This window comes from Vulpes lagopus, chromosome X (genome assembly GCF_018345385.1).
Source record: "Vulpes lagopus strain Blue_001 chromosome X, ASM1834538v1, whole genome shotgun sequence".
NCBI lineage: Eukaryota > Metazoa > Chordata > Mammalia > Carnivora > Canidae > Vulpes > Vulpes lagopus.
The window spans coordinates 52533506-52552146 of NC_054848.1; the positions used below are offsets into that span (position 1 = coordinate 52533506).

An 18641-nucleotide genomic window follows, 5' to 3' on the forward strand; every position below is an offset into this window, starting at 1 on the left:
TTTTGATTAGTCCCAGATAGCCTATGTATGTGTGATTGTACATGTATATGTGTAGGCTTTTTTCTTGTATCTGCTTTATATATACAAACATACATAAAGCATGTTATCCCTAGTTTTCAAAAGACTAAAATTTTTCTTTAAATGTGTCTATTTAACTAATGCTGGCATGTACACCAAAATAATGTGAAAATTTATGTAGGCATAAAATAAGTTCCTATAATTGAGTCAATCATTTCTTTCACAAATGATTAAACTACAATATGTAATACAAAAAAAAAGCCCACCATGGAATGTTAGAGCTGAAAGTGAGCTTACAGATCTCCTGCTCACCCCTACCTTTATAAAGTAGCCCTGGGGCCCCAGAAAAATGATTTATCACAGTCACCAATTCCATTAGTAACAGAACCATACCCAGGTGTCTAATTGTCATGTCTAGGGTTTTTTTCTCCCATTAAACTATCATTCTGCCTCTGCTCATGTGCTAACAGTGCCCAGTAATGCTTTCCCAGAGAAATCTCTATCTGGAGACTACTGCCTTTCATTTTCTTAGCCCACTAGAGTCCAAGACTCATAGACTAATAGAGTTAGATCATCTAATTCAGGAGTTGCAAACTGATTAAATATAGACTGTGAATGTATTTTATTTAGTTAGAACATTAAAAAAAAGACCATTTGAATGGGGTGAGGCTGCTGTTTTTTACCCCAATCTCTTCAGCCCTATTAACCCATATCCAACAGCTTTATACTTTTCTGTTTTTTCCTTTGCCTCTGTCAGCATTTGAATCTCTGAATCCAGATCAGGCATAATAGCACACCGAGTTAAACCTAGTTGACGGGAACGTGAAATACACCATTATATTCTATTAGGTATTTTCATTGCCTTACCAATAAGAAGCCCTTTAGGCATTTTAGTTTTTTTTTTTTTTTTAGGTTAACTAGTTATATCAGAGGTCTGCCAACTACTACCAGTGAGATAAACCCAACCTGTTGCCTATTTTTGTATGCCTTACTCCCGTAGTCAAGCTGAGACTGGTTTTTATATTTTTAAACAGTTAAACAATTCAAAAGAAGAATATTTCGTGACATACGAAAATTAAATGAAATTTATATTTCAATGCCAATAAATAAAGTTGTATTAGAACACAACCACTTTCATTTCATGTACATATTATCTATGGTTGTCTTTGCACAACAATGGCAGCTAAGTAATTGCCACAGAGACTGTATGGCCTGCGGAGCCTAAAATATGGCCCTTTACAGAAGAGGTTTGCTGACCTCTGAGCTATATCAATGAGAATTTTTTAAAAGATTTTATTTATTTATTCTTGAGAGACACAGAGAGAGAGGCAGAGACATAAGCAGAGGGAGAATCAGGCTCCTCGAGGAGAGCCCGTTGTGGGACTTGATCCCAGGACCATGGGATCACGCCCTGAGCCAGAGGCAGATGCTCTCAACCACTGAGCCACCCAGGAGTCCCATATATCAAAGAGAATTTAGGGGTACCTGGGTGGTGCAGTCTGGTAAGCACTGGACTCTTGGTTTCAGCTCAAGTGGTGATCTCAGGGTCATAATATTAAGCCCTGTGTAAGGGCTCTGTGTTCAATGTGGAGACAGCTTAAGACTCTCCTCTGCCCCTCCTCTCCTCAAATAAATAAATAAATCTTTTTAAAAAGGGGATTTAAGGCTGCCAAATAACTTCTGAAAGTCACAGATATTTGAGTGGGATTACATATAATTCTCAGATGAATTTTCCCGAAGCACAGCTCAAACCATTCCTCTCTCCTAACAAAAATATTTTTAATACTCCCAATCTATAAAGAAAAATCTGAAGTACTTAATAGGTCCCTGCACAGTCAAGGCCTCAACCTTCCATTCCAATCTCATCTCCCAAAACTCCCTTCCTGCACGCTATATATTGTAGATGACTTGAATTATCTGCTGTCACTTTTCATCCTCTATGTCATTCCTACTACACAAAATGCCTTGTCCTGAATGTAGTGCAACACAGAAAAGTAAGCAGGGCCTTTAGATTCAGGTCTGGGTTCTAATTTAGACTCTCACCCTTAGTTGAGAAAGTTACTTAACACCTCTGAACTTCAATTTTCTCATCTACAAAATGGGAATAATAATCCTTACCTCCTAAGGCTGTTATAATATTTTAGTACTTGGCACATGGGAACAGTTAAACAAGCAATAAGTATTAATTCTGCCCAGTTCCAGTGCTACTTCATCCTTTGTTTTTCCCTGTCCTCCCACCATAAAATGAGCTCTCCTGCTAGTGTCACATGCCACAATATCCACCTGTTCCATTCTTGTGGCTCTGATCCACATCTACCACCTTACATGATAGTGATCTCTACCCATGTCTTTTCTCTCCTACCAGTCTAGGAACTTTCTGAAGGCAAGATCCATCTATGACTAAGTCTGCCACATCTGTGATAGCCCGGGCAACAGTGGCCTGAATACAGTATGTGCATAAGTATTTACTGAATGAATGGTATGTGTTCACTAAATTATATATAACATTTATTAGATGTATCGTGTTACATTGTGATATAGGCAGGAGCCATACCACTTGTTCTGAATAATACTCAACCTGAGTGCTTAGAAAATATTCAAATAATATCAAGGACCAAAACTGCCAGCGTAAACACAATGGACAGAGAAAAGCAGGCAATCTGTTTACCTTTCAGAGTCATGGCATTTTGATTTTCTACTAGTTTAAGTTATAATCATCGTCTTTTATTCCAACAATTATAAATAGATCACATTTAAAGGGGGGAAATCAACTACTTCCCCAAGGGAGAAATGTTGAGTATTGTTCATAACATCAACTACCTCTGAGCACAGATGTAAGTAAATCTAAATATTCAATAGGGACCTATGTTTAATGAATAAGTTATCACACAAAGCTATGACTTAAACCTTATCTGGTACTCTGTACAAAATCAGACACTACCAGGACAAAGGTAGAAATCAAGTTCCACCTAGGCTAACAGCTTTAACAAAAACTGCAACTAGTTTCTGCAGCACAATGCACCAAGTTTCATCAGTTCCTAGAAATATGAGCCATTTGATTTGTTAGTCAATTTAGTAAGTTAAATGAAAAGGTATCAATCATTCTTTCTGACTTCTTTTTAAAGATTTTATTTATTTACTTGAGAGAGAGCGCGTGAGAGAGCACAAGCAGGGAAGGGAGAGAGGGAGAGAGAGAAGCAGGCTCCCCGCTGAGCAGGGAGCCCCAAGTATAGCTGGATCCCAGGACCCGGGGACCATGACTTGAGCTGAAGGCAGACACTTAACTGTGCCACCCAGGCGTCCCTCTTTCTGACTTTAATGCCAGACTCCAAATGCCAAAATGAATCCCCACACATGAACACAAAATTAACTGCTCAGACATGCCAATGTAGGGAGTGACATTTTCCAATAGGATGACAGCAAAAAATGTTTCCAACTACTTTTGCTTATTCATTTCCCTTCAGAAACCTACTGAAAAATACAGTAACCAGCAAATACATTATCAGCCTAAAGATGTATTATCAACAACTTTCTACATTTAGCTGTTTCCATTTACAACATTTTCATAAACCATTAACTCCTTTGAGTCTCAAAACAACCCTGTGAGATGGTTCTGATTACCCCCAATTAACAGATGAAGTCAGCAATCTGTGCCATCCTATCCCAAGATGGTGAAGCCAGGGCTTCTAACTCCAGTTCCAGTTTCCTGTTTCCTCCACACAAAACAAGAGCATACCTTTGTTTTGCTTCCTCACTCATTCTCAAAAAGTTGTTGAGTGGGAGTATAAACATTACTGTGGTCAAGAAAGTGGGGAACATCCCGCCTTTGCCTCTACCTAATCATGTTTTAGAATCATGCAACTTAAAGGAAAGAAACGGAGTGTAGGTTAGCTGCTGGATTTTATTTCCTCCCTGCCCTCTTTTGACTTTCTATGTATATTCAGAAACAGAAAACCACCCTGAATATCAAGAAGTCCCATGGGCCAAAAAATTTCTTGGATATTCCAGCCATCTGCAAAGGTTTAGGCCTGCATAACTGTTGACTCTTACCAGGTTCCGTCTCAGAGAAGAAGGAAAGAGTAAGAACCACAACTTGCCCTTCGCATACAAAAATCTACCCTTCCTCAAGTGTTTTTATTGAATTGTTTATATTTTCTTAAAAATCTCAATCTCTCTGTACCCGGTAACTTCCCATCACAAACAATTTCAGCTTACCATACACTTCACAAAACCATTCCCTTCCTGGGCCTTATGATGAGCTACATCTAACTACTACACCAAACAGTGTATCATAATAAGTAAAATTTTTTAAAAATCCAAACATTCTCCCCAATCCCTTTCAATGAACCCCCAACCATTCTAACTACTTTTGTGACACAACCTGCATATTGTGAACCTCTCAATGAATTCTATTAAGTGGCAGCGCACCCCCAAAGTCTCACCTATAAGTCTCTAAGAATCAGCATCTCAAATACCCATTCTTTAAGATGCTGCCAAGAATGTACTCTTGTTTGGATCAGAATACAACAAACCACTAAATAATCAAACTCAATCAAATGACCACCAGGCACTTGGACAATTGATATATTCTGAGCGAAATGGCAGACAACACTGGCAGTGAAAGCAGATTCCCAGGAGCAAATCAAAAGAACTGCACAAAAATGGCAGCTGGTAGCAGTTACCACCGCACTCCCAAACCTTTCTCCCTGCTCTGCATCTGCCTTAAGAAGGTCCCCACACTGGACTTAGACACAGTGTTTTGGGGATAAATCCATTCAGTACAAATCTATAAACACACAGGACATATTTACCAGTGACCATGACCAATGACTTTATTTTTTGCAATCATTTTTCAGCCAAGAAGAAAAAAAAATTATCACTCCACCCAATCGCCATCCTCCATTCTTCTGGGTATATACTTTGGCACAAAGGGCTGGCTTGCCTGCACTCTTGTTGAGAATGTTTATTATTCTTTCTATTACTCCAAGCCTTCTGCCAACTAGCAGAAATAAAAACTCCACACAGTGGGAAAGGGGGGTAGGGTCCCACAGCTGTCAGCTGTGATCACTGGGAAAGCCAAGCTAGGTGAGGTTTCTCCAAATCAGTGGCTTTTAACCCTAACCCTAAAGTATGCTCCCTGGGGGCTGGGCTCCTTCTGCCAGGTACTAGGCAGGTCTTTGTTTCACCCCCAAGCAGAATTCAGTGGCATGTGAGGCCATCCCATAATTCTGAGCTTAGAATGACTCTAAACCAAAACCATAGCTCAGTATCTTAAAGGAAAAAATCAGTGGGGCAAAGGTGCTTTCCTTAGAAAACAAGTTGATATAGGGAAATTTTTTTACTGCCCCCACACTCATCCATCAGCAACCAGAGGCATTACTCAAGCTGCCGGCCTCAAACCTCTCTTCTTTAGCAGGTGCTATGGCAGTTTCTTGGTCAGCTTGAATGTCTCCTCACCCAACACATGAGTACTAAACATGTTCAACAGTATAGGAAAATTATCCCTTCAGAACAACAATCTGCCAAGTTAGGAGAGTTGCAGAGCAAGAAGGTTCTTGGCACAGGTACAGATCCCGTCTCATAAGGTCAAGGCCACTAAAGTTCTAGTCATAGCCACCACCTTCCACTTCTACTTGAGCCCACTTTGGAAGTACTCCAGAAACACATTCGCTTCAGAGAACTGAATTGGGAATCACCCTGAACCGCCCTGTCCCCCTGCAGTGTGGAAGAGCTTAAAGGCCAGAGCCAGAGCTGCTGGCTCAGGGAACTGGCTCATCCATCGAAGCCTTCCACTTACTTCTCATTGCGCTGATAAGTGCGTTGCCATCTTTGATCACGTCCTTAATGAATTTATTGGTTCTCTCCAGCTCTTGCTCATAACACTTGAGCCTCTCACGGAAATCGGGGCTGTCCAGGTAGCAGTCGCTGAACTCCAGCGGGGGATGCCCCATGGTTCTGATGGCGAGGGGAGAAGAAAGACACAAAGACCATCAGCCGAACAGTAGAGCGGAGTAGATGGCAGGAATTGCGTGCGGGACCCGCCTGGGAAACTCGTAGCCTCCCTCCCTTTGGAGGACAAGTACCTGTTCTGTAGAGATTCCCGGGTAGAGCTGGTTGGTCTGTACCGGAAGCGAGCGGCCGGCAATTGCTTCAGGTGACACGGAAAGCTACCTAATACTGTCCGTCCCTGGGCGGTTTCCGCCTAGCAAGCAGCATGCCCCCAAGGCATTGCCTCCCCCGACAGTCCAGCTCGCCTCCGGAGACCAGTGGGATCCTACCCGAGCAATTGCAAACGTGACACTTCGGCCGGCCCAGGGTGTAGGCTCGGGTGGGCGCTGGGGCTGGAAGCCTCCTCTGCTAGCTCCTCGTCCCGAGCTAGCTGAAGATTTCCTTTGCTGAACTCCGCGGGCAACCCTGATTGCACTATCCCCTCCCCCTTTTTAAAGCCAGATCTGCCGCCCCGCCCCAACGAACCTTTGTGCGGAGTCCTAGTATTCGGGCTCCCTCTTCAACTGTCTTCCTCGCACCCTGGGATTGCGTTACCAAAGTGTTCTTGCTCCCAAGAGTTCTTCCTGCTTCAAGGGAGCCGGCCTGCTGTCCTGTTAGGAGCCAGAGGGGTTAAGCCCGGGCAGCAATGAAACGTAGCCTTGCTTCCTAGACACCCGAGAGGGAAGAGGAGGGCGATATCGCTACGCACAATAGCTGTGGTAGCCTGGCGCTTCCCTGCGGAAACTGGGGAGCAGTCGGCGCCCTAGGACTCCAGCTGGAAAGCGTGGTGGCCTGGGAGATGTAGTCTTTCCGTCTCTCGCCCCATGACTCCTCCCTTCGATCTCCCCACCACCCAGCCAGGGCGGTGGCTCTCCAAGCAAGACTTTCCCAGCCTGCCCCAAGCTCGCTCCCCAGGCCCGGCCTCTAGGGGCAGGTGCGCCACACTAGAGCCTAAATGGAAAGTTTCCCAAATGTGCGAGAGAATCCAGAAGGCGTTGATTGTGGGAGGCCATCTCTCACTTCCCATTACTTGGCTGTATTTTTTTTTCCTTGCTCTCTTTCCAGCCTCCCTCTGAGGGAGCAACTTCCTTTCCTCTTCCCTTGCCCATTTCTCCTGATCCCTGTGTTCTAGTTCCCATGGGCTCTAGACTGAACAACCTTAACGGTTCACTCCTACTCTAGTATCTCAATGCTAGGCTCAGAAACCCTGCCAAAGGAAGGGAGGCCATAATCAGGAGTAAGCTTTTTTTCTGAATAGGACCTCAGAGGCATGGTTTTTGTGATTCAACTCATTGCATAGGTTGTTCATTAAAGCACATGATTTTCCATGTGTAAGTGGAAAACCTAAGAAGAGGATGTTATAAATTGTCTTGCAGCTTAGCTAAGAGATTTCTTGCTCATTGTCCAAGTGAGGGGAACTGAGGCTACTCTTACAGGCAGATGCCTTGACATTAAGAGCAGCTACGGGTTGAAAAATCCTGTGTACATGGGCAAAAGGATCCATTTTTATTTTAGAGAACTGTTTAGATTACATTGCCCTGTTAAGAAAGCCAAGAAAAACCAGAACTGAAGGGGGTTGTAAATAGAGTGATAATGGCTAACCCACCTGTACAGGTGTCATATTTCAGCTATAAAAAATTAGCACAAACTTGGTGACCTAACACAAATTTATTATCTTATATTTCTGGAAGTCAGAAATCAGAAATGGACCTCACTTGGTCAAAACCAAGATGTCAGAGGACTGATACCCACATGGAAAATAGTAACTGCATTAATTGAGCATTTTCCTAGATGTTTTGCAGGTCCTGCACGCAATTCCTCCCATCTACTCTGCTCTACTGTGCTGCTGATGCTCTTCTAGGGGTTATGTGAATAAAAGTTTGAAGACCCCAATCCGGCTTCTAAAAGCTGTTCACACTCCTTGACTCATAGGTCCCTTCCTTCATCTTTGAAGCCAGTGATGCCTGATCAAGTCTTTCTCCCATTGCATTGCTCTGACACTGTCTCCCCTGCCTCCTGCTTTCATTTAATAAGATCCCACCAAATAGCTCAGGATAATCTCCCCATCTCAAAATCCTTAACTTAATCACATCTGTGATTTTGTTTTTGTCATGTAAGGTAATATTTCACAGGTTCCAGGGGTTAGGACATAGACATATTTGAAAATTGTAGCCTCCCTCTCTTTGGAGAACAGGTACCTGTTCTGTAGGATTAGCAAGTTCTAATTTCAATCCTCTTTTTTTTTCCTGCTATTCAATCCAGGGCATTTGTTTTCCTCAGCACTTGAGCCTCATTGTCTAGATAAAGTAAAATATATGACTGTAAAAACACTTTGAGTATAGTAAGTTAGGCAAGTAAGAGTGTACCTAGCATTAATAATGTTATATTATTTGACTGGGTAAGTCTAAGTTTGGTCATTCAGAGGTATTTCTTTTTGTAAGTTTTTATTTAAATTCTAGTTAGTTAACATACAGTGTAACTCTAGTTTCAAGTGTACAATATGGTGATTCAGTGCTTCCATACAACACCCAGGGCTCATCACAACAAGTGCCCTCCTTAAGCTCCATCACCTACTTTACCTATCCCCCCTACCGACCTCCCCTCTGGAACCATCATTTTGTTCTCTATAATTAAGAGTCTGTTTCTTGGTTTGCCTCTCTGTCTCTTTTTTCCCCCTTTGTTTTCTTTCCTAAATTCCACATGAGTGAAATCCTATGATATTTGCTATTATTAAACATAAAACATAACCTTTATTGGAAATGCAGCTCTTAGTGAGATGGATGGGGAAGAGTTAGAACAGGGCCTTGACTTAAAGAAAATTCCTGAACATCAATTTTTTTAAATTACTGCTTTGCTTAACACCAAGGGTCTTTACATTCTGGGCCAGTCTACCTTAGTAAGATTTTTAACCTTTGAAAGGTATAAGTTGATTTTGAAAGACTAAGAAAGGGAAGTGTAAAAAGCAAAGAGAAGGTAAGAGAAGACAACTAGTTTCTTTAGGACGTAGTACTCAAGGAAGTTGAGGATTCGGAAATTGGTCCCTTTCAGCTCTATTCATAATTACCAAAACTTGGAAGGAACCAAGATGGCTTTCTGCAAGTATATGTATAAATAAGCTGTGGCATATCCATACAATGGACTATCATTCACTGCCAATAAGAAAAGAGCTATTAGGACAAGAAAAGACATGGAGGAAACTTAAATGCATATTAGTGAAATAAATCTGAAAAGACTACATACTATATGATGCCAACATTATGACATTCTGGAAAAGACAAAAACTATGGAGACAGTAAAAAGATGGGTTGTGCTGTAGGGTATGGAAAAGAGAAAGACAGATTTTTTTTTATAAATTTATTTTTTATTGGTGTTCAATTTGCCAACATACAGAATAACACCTAGTGCTCATCCCATCAAGTGCCCCCCTCAGTGCCCATCACCCAGTCACCCCAACCCCCCGCCAACCTCCCTTTCTACCACCCCTAGTTCGTTTCCCAGAGTTAGGAGTCTTTATGTTCTGTTTCCCTTTCTGATATTTCCCACTCATTTTTTCTCCTTTCCCGTTTATTACCTTTCACTATTTTTTATATTCCCCAAATGAATGAGACCATATAATGTTTGTCCTTCTCCGATTGACTTATTTCACTCAGCATAATACCCTCCAGTTCCATCCACGTCGAAGCAAATGGTGGGTATTTGTCGTTTCTAATGGCTGAGTAATATTCCATTGTATACATAGACCACAGCTTCTTTATCCATTCATCTTTTGATGGACACCGAGGCTCCTTCCACAGTTTGGCTATTGTGGACATTGCTGCTATAAACGAGAGAGACAGATTAATAGGTGGAGTAAAACAGGATTTTTAGGGCAGTGAAAATACTATGTATGATGCTACAATGGTGGATACATATCATTATACCTGTGTCCAAATGCATAGAATGTATAGCCATATTGTAAACTGTGGACTTTGAGTAATCATGATGTGTCAATGTAGGTTCATTAACTGTAACAAATGTGCCACTCTGGTGGGAAATGTTGATAACAAGGGAAGCTATGCATGTGGGGGTGGAGGGGCATATGGGACATCTCTATACCTCCCTCTCAATTTTGCTGTGACCTTAAAATTGATGTAAAAATAAACTTTTAAAAAATATTGGGAGAGACAAATCCCATTTCCCCTATTTCTTGAATGTAAAGGTAACACCACCTCTACAGTCTTACTATAGGACAGTATCTCTTTCCGAAGCAATCACTCTATTTTAGCTGTGATGTTGTGGAAAGAACACAGAGCTAGAGCAATATAGCTAATATGGAGCTGAAATATGGTCTAGCTCCACTCCACCCCTTAGAATCTCTGTGAATTTGAGTAAGTCATGGAAACTCTCCTTGGAGCAATATCTTCCTCAAAAGTTTTTCTAAGGATTAACTATAGTGAGTGTATGTGGAAGTGCCTGGAGTATAACAACTCCTCAGTAAATGTTACTTGAGCCCAAAACTTTTTCATTGTTCTTGGTCTGATGGACAGCATCAGAAGCAGAGACAGTCAGATTGCTTACAATGACATTCCTAGGAAAAATATTACTATTTATATAGCAACACAGCTTGATCCCTGCTCATCATTATTATAGGAAAATAAAAACAAAAATATGCTCAAAGAAATTTTCACTTCAATTAACACAGAAACTCTATCCTGGTTTATGGTCTGGCTAAATATGCTTTCTCAATTTTCAGGACACTCAAAGAGTCCACAGCATAACAACAAAGCCAAGACTCCCTTTCAGGTTTTAAGAATCAAAACCTATTATCCTCAGGAGTTAAGCATTTTAGTGTATTACTCTAAGGTGGAGTTGCAGGATAGCTAGAAGTCTCAAAACTGTTCAGCTCAAGTCATCCAGGATAGGAGCTTATCAGCTTGATGTGTCTGTCTGTCTGTCCTTCATGTTGGAATCATAACCCTTTAACCCAATGAAGCAGATCAGCCTCTTATAAATTTAAAATTACTTTCACAATTTGCAAAATATAAGAAGAGGGAAAGTAAAGAAACCATATGTTGTAGATGTTTGGGAAAGGCAGTATACATCCATGAGAAAAATAAATATCCAATATTAACTTTTAATATGCCAGCTTCTGTTTCATCTCTCCCATCTGGGACCACAGCTAGCTTCATTAAAATATTTCAATACAGTACTTGTTAATCATTTGCTCTTATCCAATTCTGGAAAAAATATATATAAGGAAGGTTCTTTTTTTAACGTCCTGAGGGCCTGGAAAGAAAGGTAATTTTCCAAATGACATATTTTAAGCTTCAGTAATTTATGAGATGTGTTTTAAGAGAGTTTACTCCTAAAGCTATAAAGTAATATTTTATATTCCTTCTGCTTCTTACAAAAAATCTTAAAGGCATTTGTCCTAAAATGTCACAGTCCTTCTTTCACAAAAACATAGAAAAGATACGGAAGTTAACTGGGCTGTATCAGTAACAAGAAGAGAAACTAGAGGGGAAGAGGAGGGCTGGGGGCAGCATAGGTTGATGACTTCTCTCCTACCAGACACTTTACCTAAATGGTCTCGTTTACTTTGCATGACAACTCCATAAGAAAGGTTCTATTGGCACCCTCAATTTACAGATGAGGAAACTAAAACTCAGAAGAGTTAAGCTACTTGGCCAAGAAATTAAGTGATGCACCAGAGATTTAAATCCATGTCTGATTCTGAAGCCAATTTTTGCAATTGCATTACAATGCCTTCCAGTCTATTATATCAATATCTAATCTCCATTTCCTCCTGTTTATGTGACTGGGTGTACTTAGGACTGTAACATGGAAAAAGTAGTTCAGGGTCATTTGTTGGTAATTGCAGCAAATAATTTGAAACTATCCTAGGTTTAATATTAACAAAGGTTTTGTGGTGGACTCTTTAAAGACTGCTGACAAATCTGGCTCCCATGTTACATATGCCCAACCTAGATTTTCCAGACTTGACCTGCATGGAACATAAGAAAAATTGCATATCAGCTGCCCAGCCGCACTGCATGGCTAGCCAGGCTCCTAGATCTAGCCTAGCCTAAATCTTATACTATTGTTGACACCATTCCCAAACCCCAGGCATGGTTCTGGCCCATTTGCTGCTTTGACTAGACTTGACCTAGTTTCTTACCTTAGGCTAAGGCCAAGATTATAGTAGCTGTAAGTGGCAAATGGTTGAAGGAAGGGAAAATCCTTTTCCATAGTTATCCAGAGGTCCAACTCTCCACTTAACTCCCTCTTTGGGGCGTCTAGGTGGTACAGTGATTGAGGGCCTGTCTTTGGCTTAGGTCGTGATCTGGGATCCTGGGATCAAGTCCCGCATCAGGCTCCCCAGAGGGAGCCTGCTTCTTCCTCTGCTTATGTCTATGCCTCTCTCTGTGTCTCTCATGAATAAAGAAATAAAATCTTTAAAACCTTCCCTCTGCAAGTATCCCCTTATGATGTTTCTTGGTGAGAAAAAAATAAACTGGGACATCTGGGTGGCTCAGTCAGTTAACCATTGCCTTCAGCTCCTGTCATGATCCAGGACTCCCAAATGGAGTCTGGTGTCTGGCTCCCTGCTCAGCGGGGAGTCTGCTTCTCCCTCTGCCCCTTCCCCACTCAAGCTTGCTCTCGCTCTCTCTCTCTCTCTCTCTCTCTCTCTCTCTTGCTCTCTCTCTCTCAAATAAATAAAATCTTCAAAAGAAAAAACTATCAATCTATAGCTTTAAAATTGTAATCTATTTCATCCATGTGATTTACTACCAACCAAAATTCTTAATTCTTAGAATTTAGCATTTTCTTTTTTAAAATATTTTATTTATTTTTTCATGAGAGACACAGAGAGAGGCAGAGATACAGGCAGAAGGAGAAGCAGGCTCCATGCAGGGAGCCCAATGTGGGACCCAACCCTGGGATCATGACCTGAGCCAAAGGCAGACGCTCAACCACTGAGCCACCCAGGCACCCAGAATTTAGCATTTTCTTCACACTTTCATATCAACAGAACTATATAAAAGCTGTCTATTGGAAAAGATCTGAGGATGATCTTCTTGTGGCCATTTTCTGTGTCCATTTTGATTCTTAATTAGCCACAGTTCCAAAAAAAAAATACAAACAGAGCCTACTTCAATTCTGAGAGACATTCTAAGGGTGATGAAGGCATTACTGTTTACATTTAAACTCCCAGAAAGGGGCACTTGGGTGGCTCAGTCCATTAAGCTACAAATTGATTATTTTTTTTCCTTTTCTTTAAAGAGGGTCCACAATCCTTTTCTTTAAAGGGGGTCCACCATCCAGTCATTGATATAGAGTTTTACATATTAAAAACTGGTTTAGACATGACATTCCTCATACAACAGTGGTTTTGATTAATAACATGAGTGAAAGTTTCCACTCCTCATTTTGGCAACAGTTAGACTTTCTGACTTCCATAGCAGTTCATCTTATACTCTAAGCCAATAATTAAATAAATGTGATTCAATAACTGTGGCATTTGTTTAAGATTTTGCATGTAGTCATTTTCACTCATATCAAACAGCACATTACCTACTTTTTAACAGAATTGCTAAAATAACTCGAGAAAAATGAAACAACTGAGATATTTTTCAGCAGGTTTCTGGCTCTGAGAGTGATAAGACATGCAGAAGCCTTCAGACAATGGAGACTAGCAAGTTATTTTAGTTTCTCTTAAGGTAAAACAACTCAAGATAAAACATATATAATTCTTTCCAAATTTTATTTTATTTTTAATTTTAATTTATTTATGATAGTCACACAGAGAGAGAGAGAGACAGAGACATAGGCAGAGGGAGAAGCAGGCTCCATGCACCGGGAGGCTGACGTGGGATTCCATCCCGGGATTCCAGGATCGCGCCCTGGGCAAAAGGCAGGCGCCAAACTGCTGCGCCACCCAGGGATCCCTCTTTCCAAATTTTAAATCTCTTCCTTTTTTCATCAGTAAAACAAGCAGTAGGGAAATGTAAAGAATAACATATCAATGAAAGCAAACGGATGTTTATACTTAAAAGTAAAAAATTAAGATATAAAATATTTTAATAATTCTAGAGAAATATAAATTGGTCCTTTTCACACGAATTTTCAGTAATTATATGCTAGCAATTTTATAAATGGAAACATCACACCATGAACATCAAGATTATGGAAAGAAAGGAAGAGTACAGTGCAATGCTCTGGGAAGGTGGCAAGGACCTGGTACATGCTAATCATGCTCTTTATTTCTCATTGTTAAACCAAGAATACCACAGGAAGGAAACTGGTTTCAGAACTTTTCTAAAAATGAATTGTGGGGGGCAGCCCTGGTGGCGCAGCGGTTTAGCGCCGCCTTTGGCCCAGGGCGTGATCCTGGAGACCCTGGATCGTGTCCCGCGTCGGGCTCCCGGCATGGAGCCTGCCTCTCCCTCTGCCTGTGTCTCTGCCTCTCTCGTTTTCTCTGTGTCTCTATGAATAAATAAGTAAAATCTTAAAAAAATGAATTGTGGGTAAATTCACATTTCAACCTTCAAAAAGCTTGATTAGACCAATAAGTTACTCTACTTTCTATTCTTAAAAATAACATTGAATTTTAAGTTAATAATGTTAAATACTGAAAGGTAAATAAATACTAACATTTACTGTGTCCAAGGTACCTTAGGAATAGCATTCCCATTCTCCAGATGAAGAAACTGAAATTTAAATAGATGATGTAATTTGACCAAAGTCACACAGTTTGGATGTGGTAGAGCCGGGAGTCAAATCTAGCTGCTGGCACTCCAGGATTTCATTCTTTTTTTTTTTTTTTTTTTTTTTTTTTTTTTTATTGGTGTTTAATTTACCAACATACAGAAAAACACCCAGTGCTCATCCCGTCAAGTGTCCACCTCAGTGCCCGTCACCCATTCCCCTCCAACACCCGCCCTCCTCCCCTTCCACCACCCCTAGTTCGTTTCCCCGAGTTAGGAGTCTTTCTGTGCTACCCTGCCTACGCACTGGTGATATTATTTTCATCAAATTGGACAAGCTTAAAAATGTTTCTAAAAACTGATGTTTAAAAATAAATAAATAAAAATAAAAAATAAAATAAAATAAAATAAAAACTAATGTTAACAAGGAGAAACAGGAACCCTCACTGTCCGATTATGGGAATGTAAACTGTTGTAAACACTTTGGAAGGTAATTTGGTAATATACATCAAATATCTAAATGCATATTCTCCTTGACCCAGCAGTTATACTTTTAGGAATTAGTGCTAAATATTTCATCACAGAATAATGCAAAGATATTGACAAGTATGTTTATTACAGCATTTTTTTTAATAATAGCCAAACTAGAAATCCCTGATATGGCCGTTTTGGAACTAGATATATAAACAATATATATCCATGCAGTAGGAGATTATGCACACATAAAGAGAACAATTTAGTACAAAAATTCACCCAAGGTATGTAGGTAAAACAAACTAGTTGAAACTAATTTTACATTAGTATCTAGAGTATGACAAATTTTGTGTTTCATAATATATAATTTATAATATTTTTAAGTTGTATCTAAATAAAAATGGGATTGGGTGTATGTATATATGTATTTATTCACAAGTAATTTTAATGGTCTTGACTTGGAGGAGTGGAAATATGATGGGAAGTGTTTCATTTTACTCCCACCTAAATTGAGTTTTTTATTATAAGCATATCTTATTAAAAATAAAATTAAGATAAAAACCTTTTTAAAAAACCCTCAAAACCAAAAACTCAAGGAATATCACTTAATTCAGTACCATTTGAACTTTTTTAAAAATGAACTTAGTAAGAAATACATTTTACCTCATAGACCAGAACATATATATGTATCTATATCTATAACTAAAATAAGTCTCACAGACTACTACATAGTATGTGCTCTACTATTTTCTATCCTATTATATTATACTTGATTTCATTTTTTAAATTTTTTAAAAGATTTTTATTTATTTGAGAGAGAGAGAGAGAGCAAGCACAAGCAGGAGGAGAGGCAGAGGGAGAAGCAGACTCTCCACTGAGCAGGAAGTCCTACACTGGGCTTGATCCCAGGACCCAGGGATCATGACCTGAGCGAAGGCAGACGCTTAACTGACTGAGCCACCCAGGGACCACTTGATTTCATTTTTTAAAAAAACTTTGGTTACTACTTACTAAAATAATTTCATATCCCAAAGTAAATCCTGACTTTTCCTCCTGACATGGGTGTAGGCCCAACTAAATATAATCTGAAGGTAGCCATAATTTACACAACAGACCATCTCCAGCCAGCTCAGTGCTTACCTAACCCACAAACCCAGATATTCCCAGCCCAATTAACACCAGGCTCTGCTTTCCTAAAATAGGACAGATGCAGTCTCAGATATTTTCACTTTAAAGGACTTATCTCATTCTCCCTATACCCAGTCTCATATCCCAAAAGCTATCTATTCTCTGTACTGAATAAGGTTCCCTGTTTGACAGTAATATTTTTTCACTCAGCAACCTGTAGTCGGATCTGATCTAATTCATTAAGAAACCAAAAAAAAAAAAAAAAAAAGGTTGTTTCTGTTGCTTATTTGTTTTAACATGACTTTTCTGTTTTCTTCCTAATGTACTACCAGTTCACACACCCAAATTCTTATTTCCCCTATTCATATACTGGTTTTCATATTCCTGATTTATTTATTCTGAGAATGTGCAAGGTAAAGCCAAGATTTCTTGTAGCCAGCAAAAACACATTTAAAACAAAACAAAACAATGCTCATTGAACCCAAAGATGTGGGGAGAGTTTGGCTCACCAAAATATTTAAGTGAGGCATTAGACTCTTTAACGTGGGACCCATTTTAAAATTGTACATCATATAGTTAAGAAAATGCTTATTTTTTGTTTTTGATGTGAGCTTATATAAAACTGCCTTGCAGTTTTTATTTATGTAAAAATGCTTATTTTTTGTTTTTGATGTGAGCTTATGTAAAACTGCCTTGTTAAACTATGTAGGTAAACAAAAAAAATGAATCAATAGAATATTGAGGAGAAAATACAAACTATTTTACATTTTTAGCCTGCCTTTGTCAATAAACAGTAAGTTAGAGCTATTTAAACTTTAAACAAATATGAAACAATGCATAGTTCTTTAAATAACCATTCTGAGGGCAGCCCTGGTGGCGCAGGGATTTAGCGCTGCCTGCAGCCCAGGGCGTGATCCTGGAGACCCAGGATCGAGTTCCACGTCAGGCTCCTGCATGGAGCCTGCTTTTCTCTCTGCCTCTCTCTCTCTCTCTCTGTGTGTGTGTGTGTGTGTGTGTGTCTCACGAATAAATAAGAGTCTTTAAAAAAATAACCATTCTGAGAGAGCTGAAAATTTCAGTCAGTCTCATGCCTACCCAATACTTTGCTGCACCAGCCCTAGGCTTTTTTTTTTTATTTAATATTTTTATTGATACAGAGCTCACATACGATACAATCCACAAATTTAAAATGTACAATTGAATGCTTTTTTGCATATTCACAAAATTAAACAAACATGACTACAAGAAGTTTTATATTTTAATTACCTCAAAAAAAGAAAAACATATTAGGAGTCACTCCCCCTTCCCCCACAAACCACAACCTCTACCAACCAGGCTCTAACAACAATTATTCTACCTTCCATCTCTATAGATTTGCCTATTCTGGACATTTCATATGAAAAGAATTATATAATATGTGACCTATACTGCCTGGCTTCCTTCACTTATCAATTCTAATGTGAGAAGCACTTCATTTCTTTTAATTGATGAAGAAAATTCCATTGTATAAATATATCACATTTTGTTTATCCATTCATCGGTTGATCATTTTGATTGTTTCCACTTAGGGGCTAGTATAAATAATGCTACTATAAAAATTCATGCAATAAAGTTAGACATTAATAACAAAGGATATCTAATAGATCACATATATTTGGAAATAAAATAACATTTTAATAAATAACCCTTTAGTTAAAAAAGGAAACATAAAGGAGATTAAGAAATGTTAGAATAGAATAATAAAACTAGGGACGCCTCAGTGGGTCAGTGGTTGAGGGTCTGCCTTTAGCTCAGGTCATGATCCTGGGGTCTTGGGATCGAGTCCCGCATCCAGCTCCACGTCGGGCTCCCCATAGGGAGCCTGCTTCTCCCTCTGCCTATGTCTCTGCCTCTCTCTCTCATTCTTTTTCTCATGAATAAATGAATAAATAAGTGAATAAATAAATAAAATCTTTTTAAAAAGCATAATAAAACTATGCATTTCAAAATTTGGGGGCCATATCTGAAAAAAGTTATATAGGCAAAAAGTTATGACACCAAATAACTTGAACCGGAAACAAGAAAAATTAAAAACAAAGAAAAAGTTGAACATCCAAATCATAAACTGGGAAAAAGTGCATAGAAAAAATGTAAAAAGAAAAAAATGTAAAAAGATAAGGATAAGAGAAACATTGAAATAGAAAGGAGAAAAAAGGGCAGCCCCAGTGGCGCAGTGGTTTAGCGCCGCCTGCACCCCGCGGCGTGATCCTGGAGACCTGGGATCGAGTCCCACATCAGGCTCTCTGCATGGAGCCTGCTTCTCTCCCTCTGTGTGTGTCTCAATAAATAAATAAAATCTTTTAAAAA

At 39.5% G+C, this 18641-nt stretch overlaps 1 protein-coding gene across 4 annotated transcripts in view; it reads right to left on the reverse strand.

Moving 5' to 3' along the window:
* Positions 1–6836, reverse strand: part of OPHN1 (oligophrenin 1) — a 555959-nt gene extending 549123 nt beyond the window's left edge. For 3 of the 4 annotated variants that reach the window (XM_041741146.1, XM_041741144.1, XM_041741142.1), the window contains exons 1-2: positions 6493–6836; positions 5816–5973 (exon numbers count right to left, since the gene is read on the reverse strand). In XM_041741146.1, the coding sequence (XP_041597080.1) occupies positions 5816–5969 (154 nt within the window). In that variant the 5' untranslated portion in view covers positions 5970–5973; positions 6493–6836. Of the gene's footprint in view, positions 1–5815; positions 5974–6101; positions 6419–6492 lie in introns of those variants that run through there. The other variant, XM_041741143.1, reaches the window with a different exon arrangement.
* Between the last annotated feature and the right edge of the window lie 11805 nt (positions 6837–18641).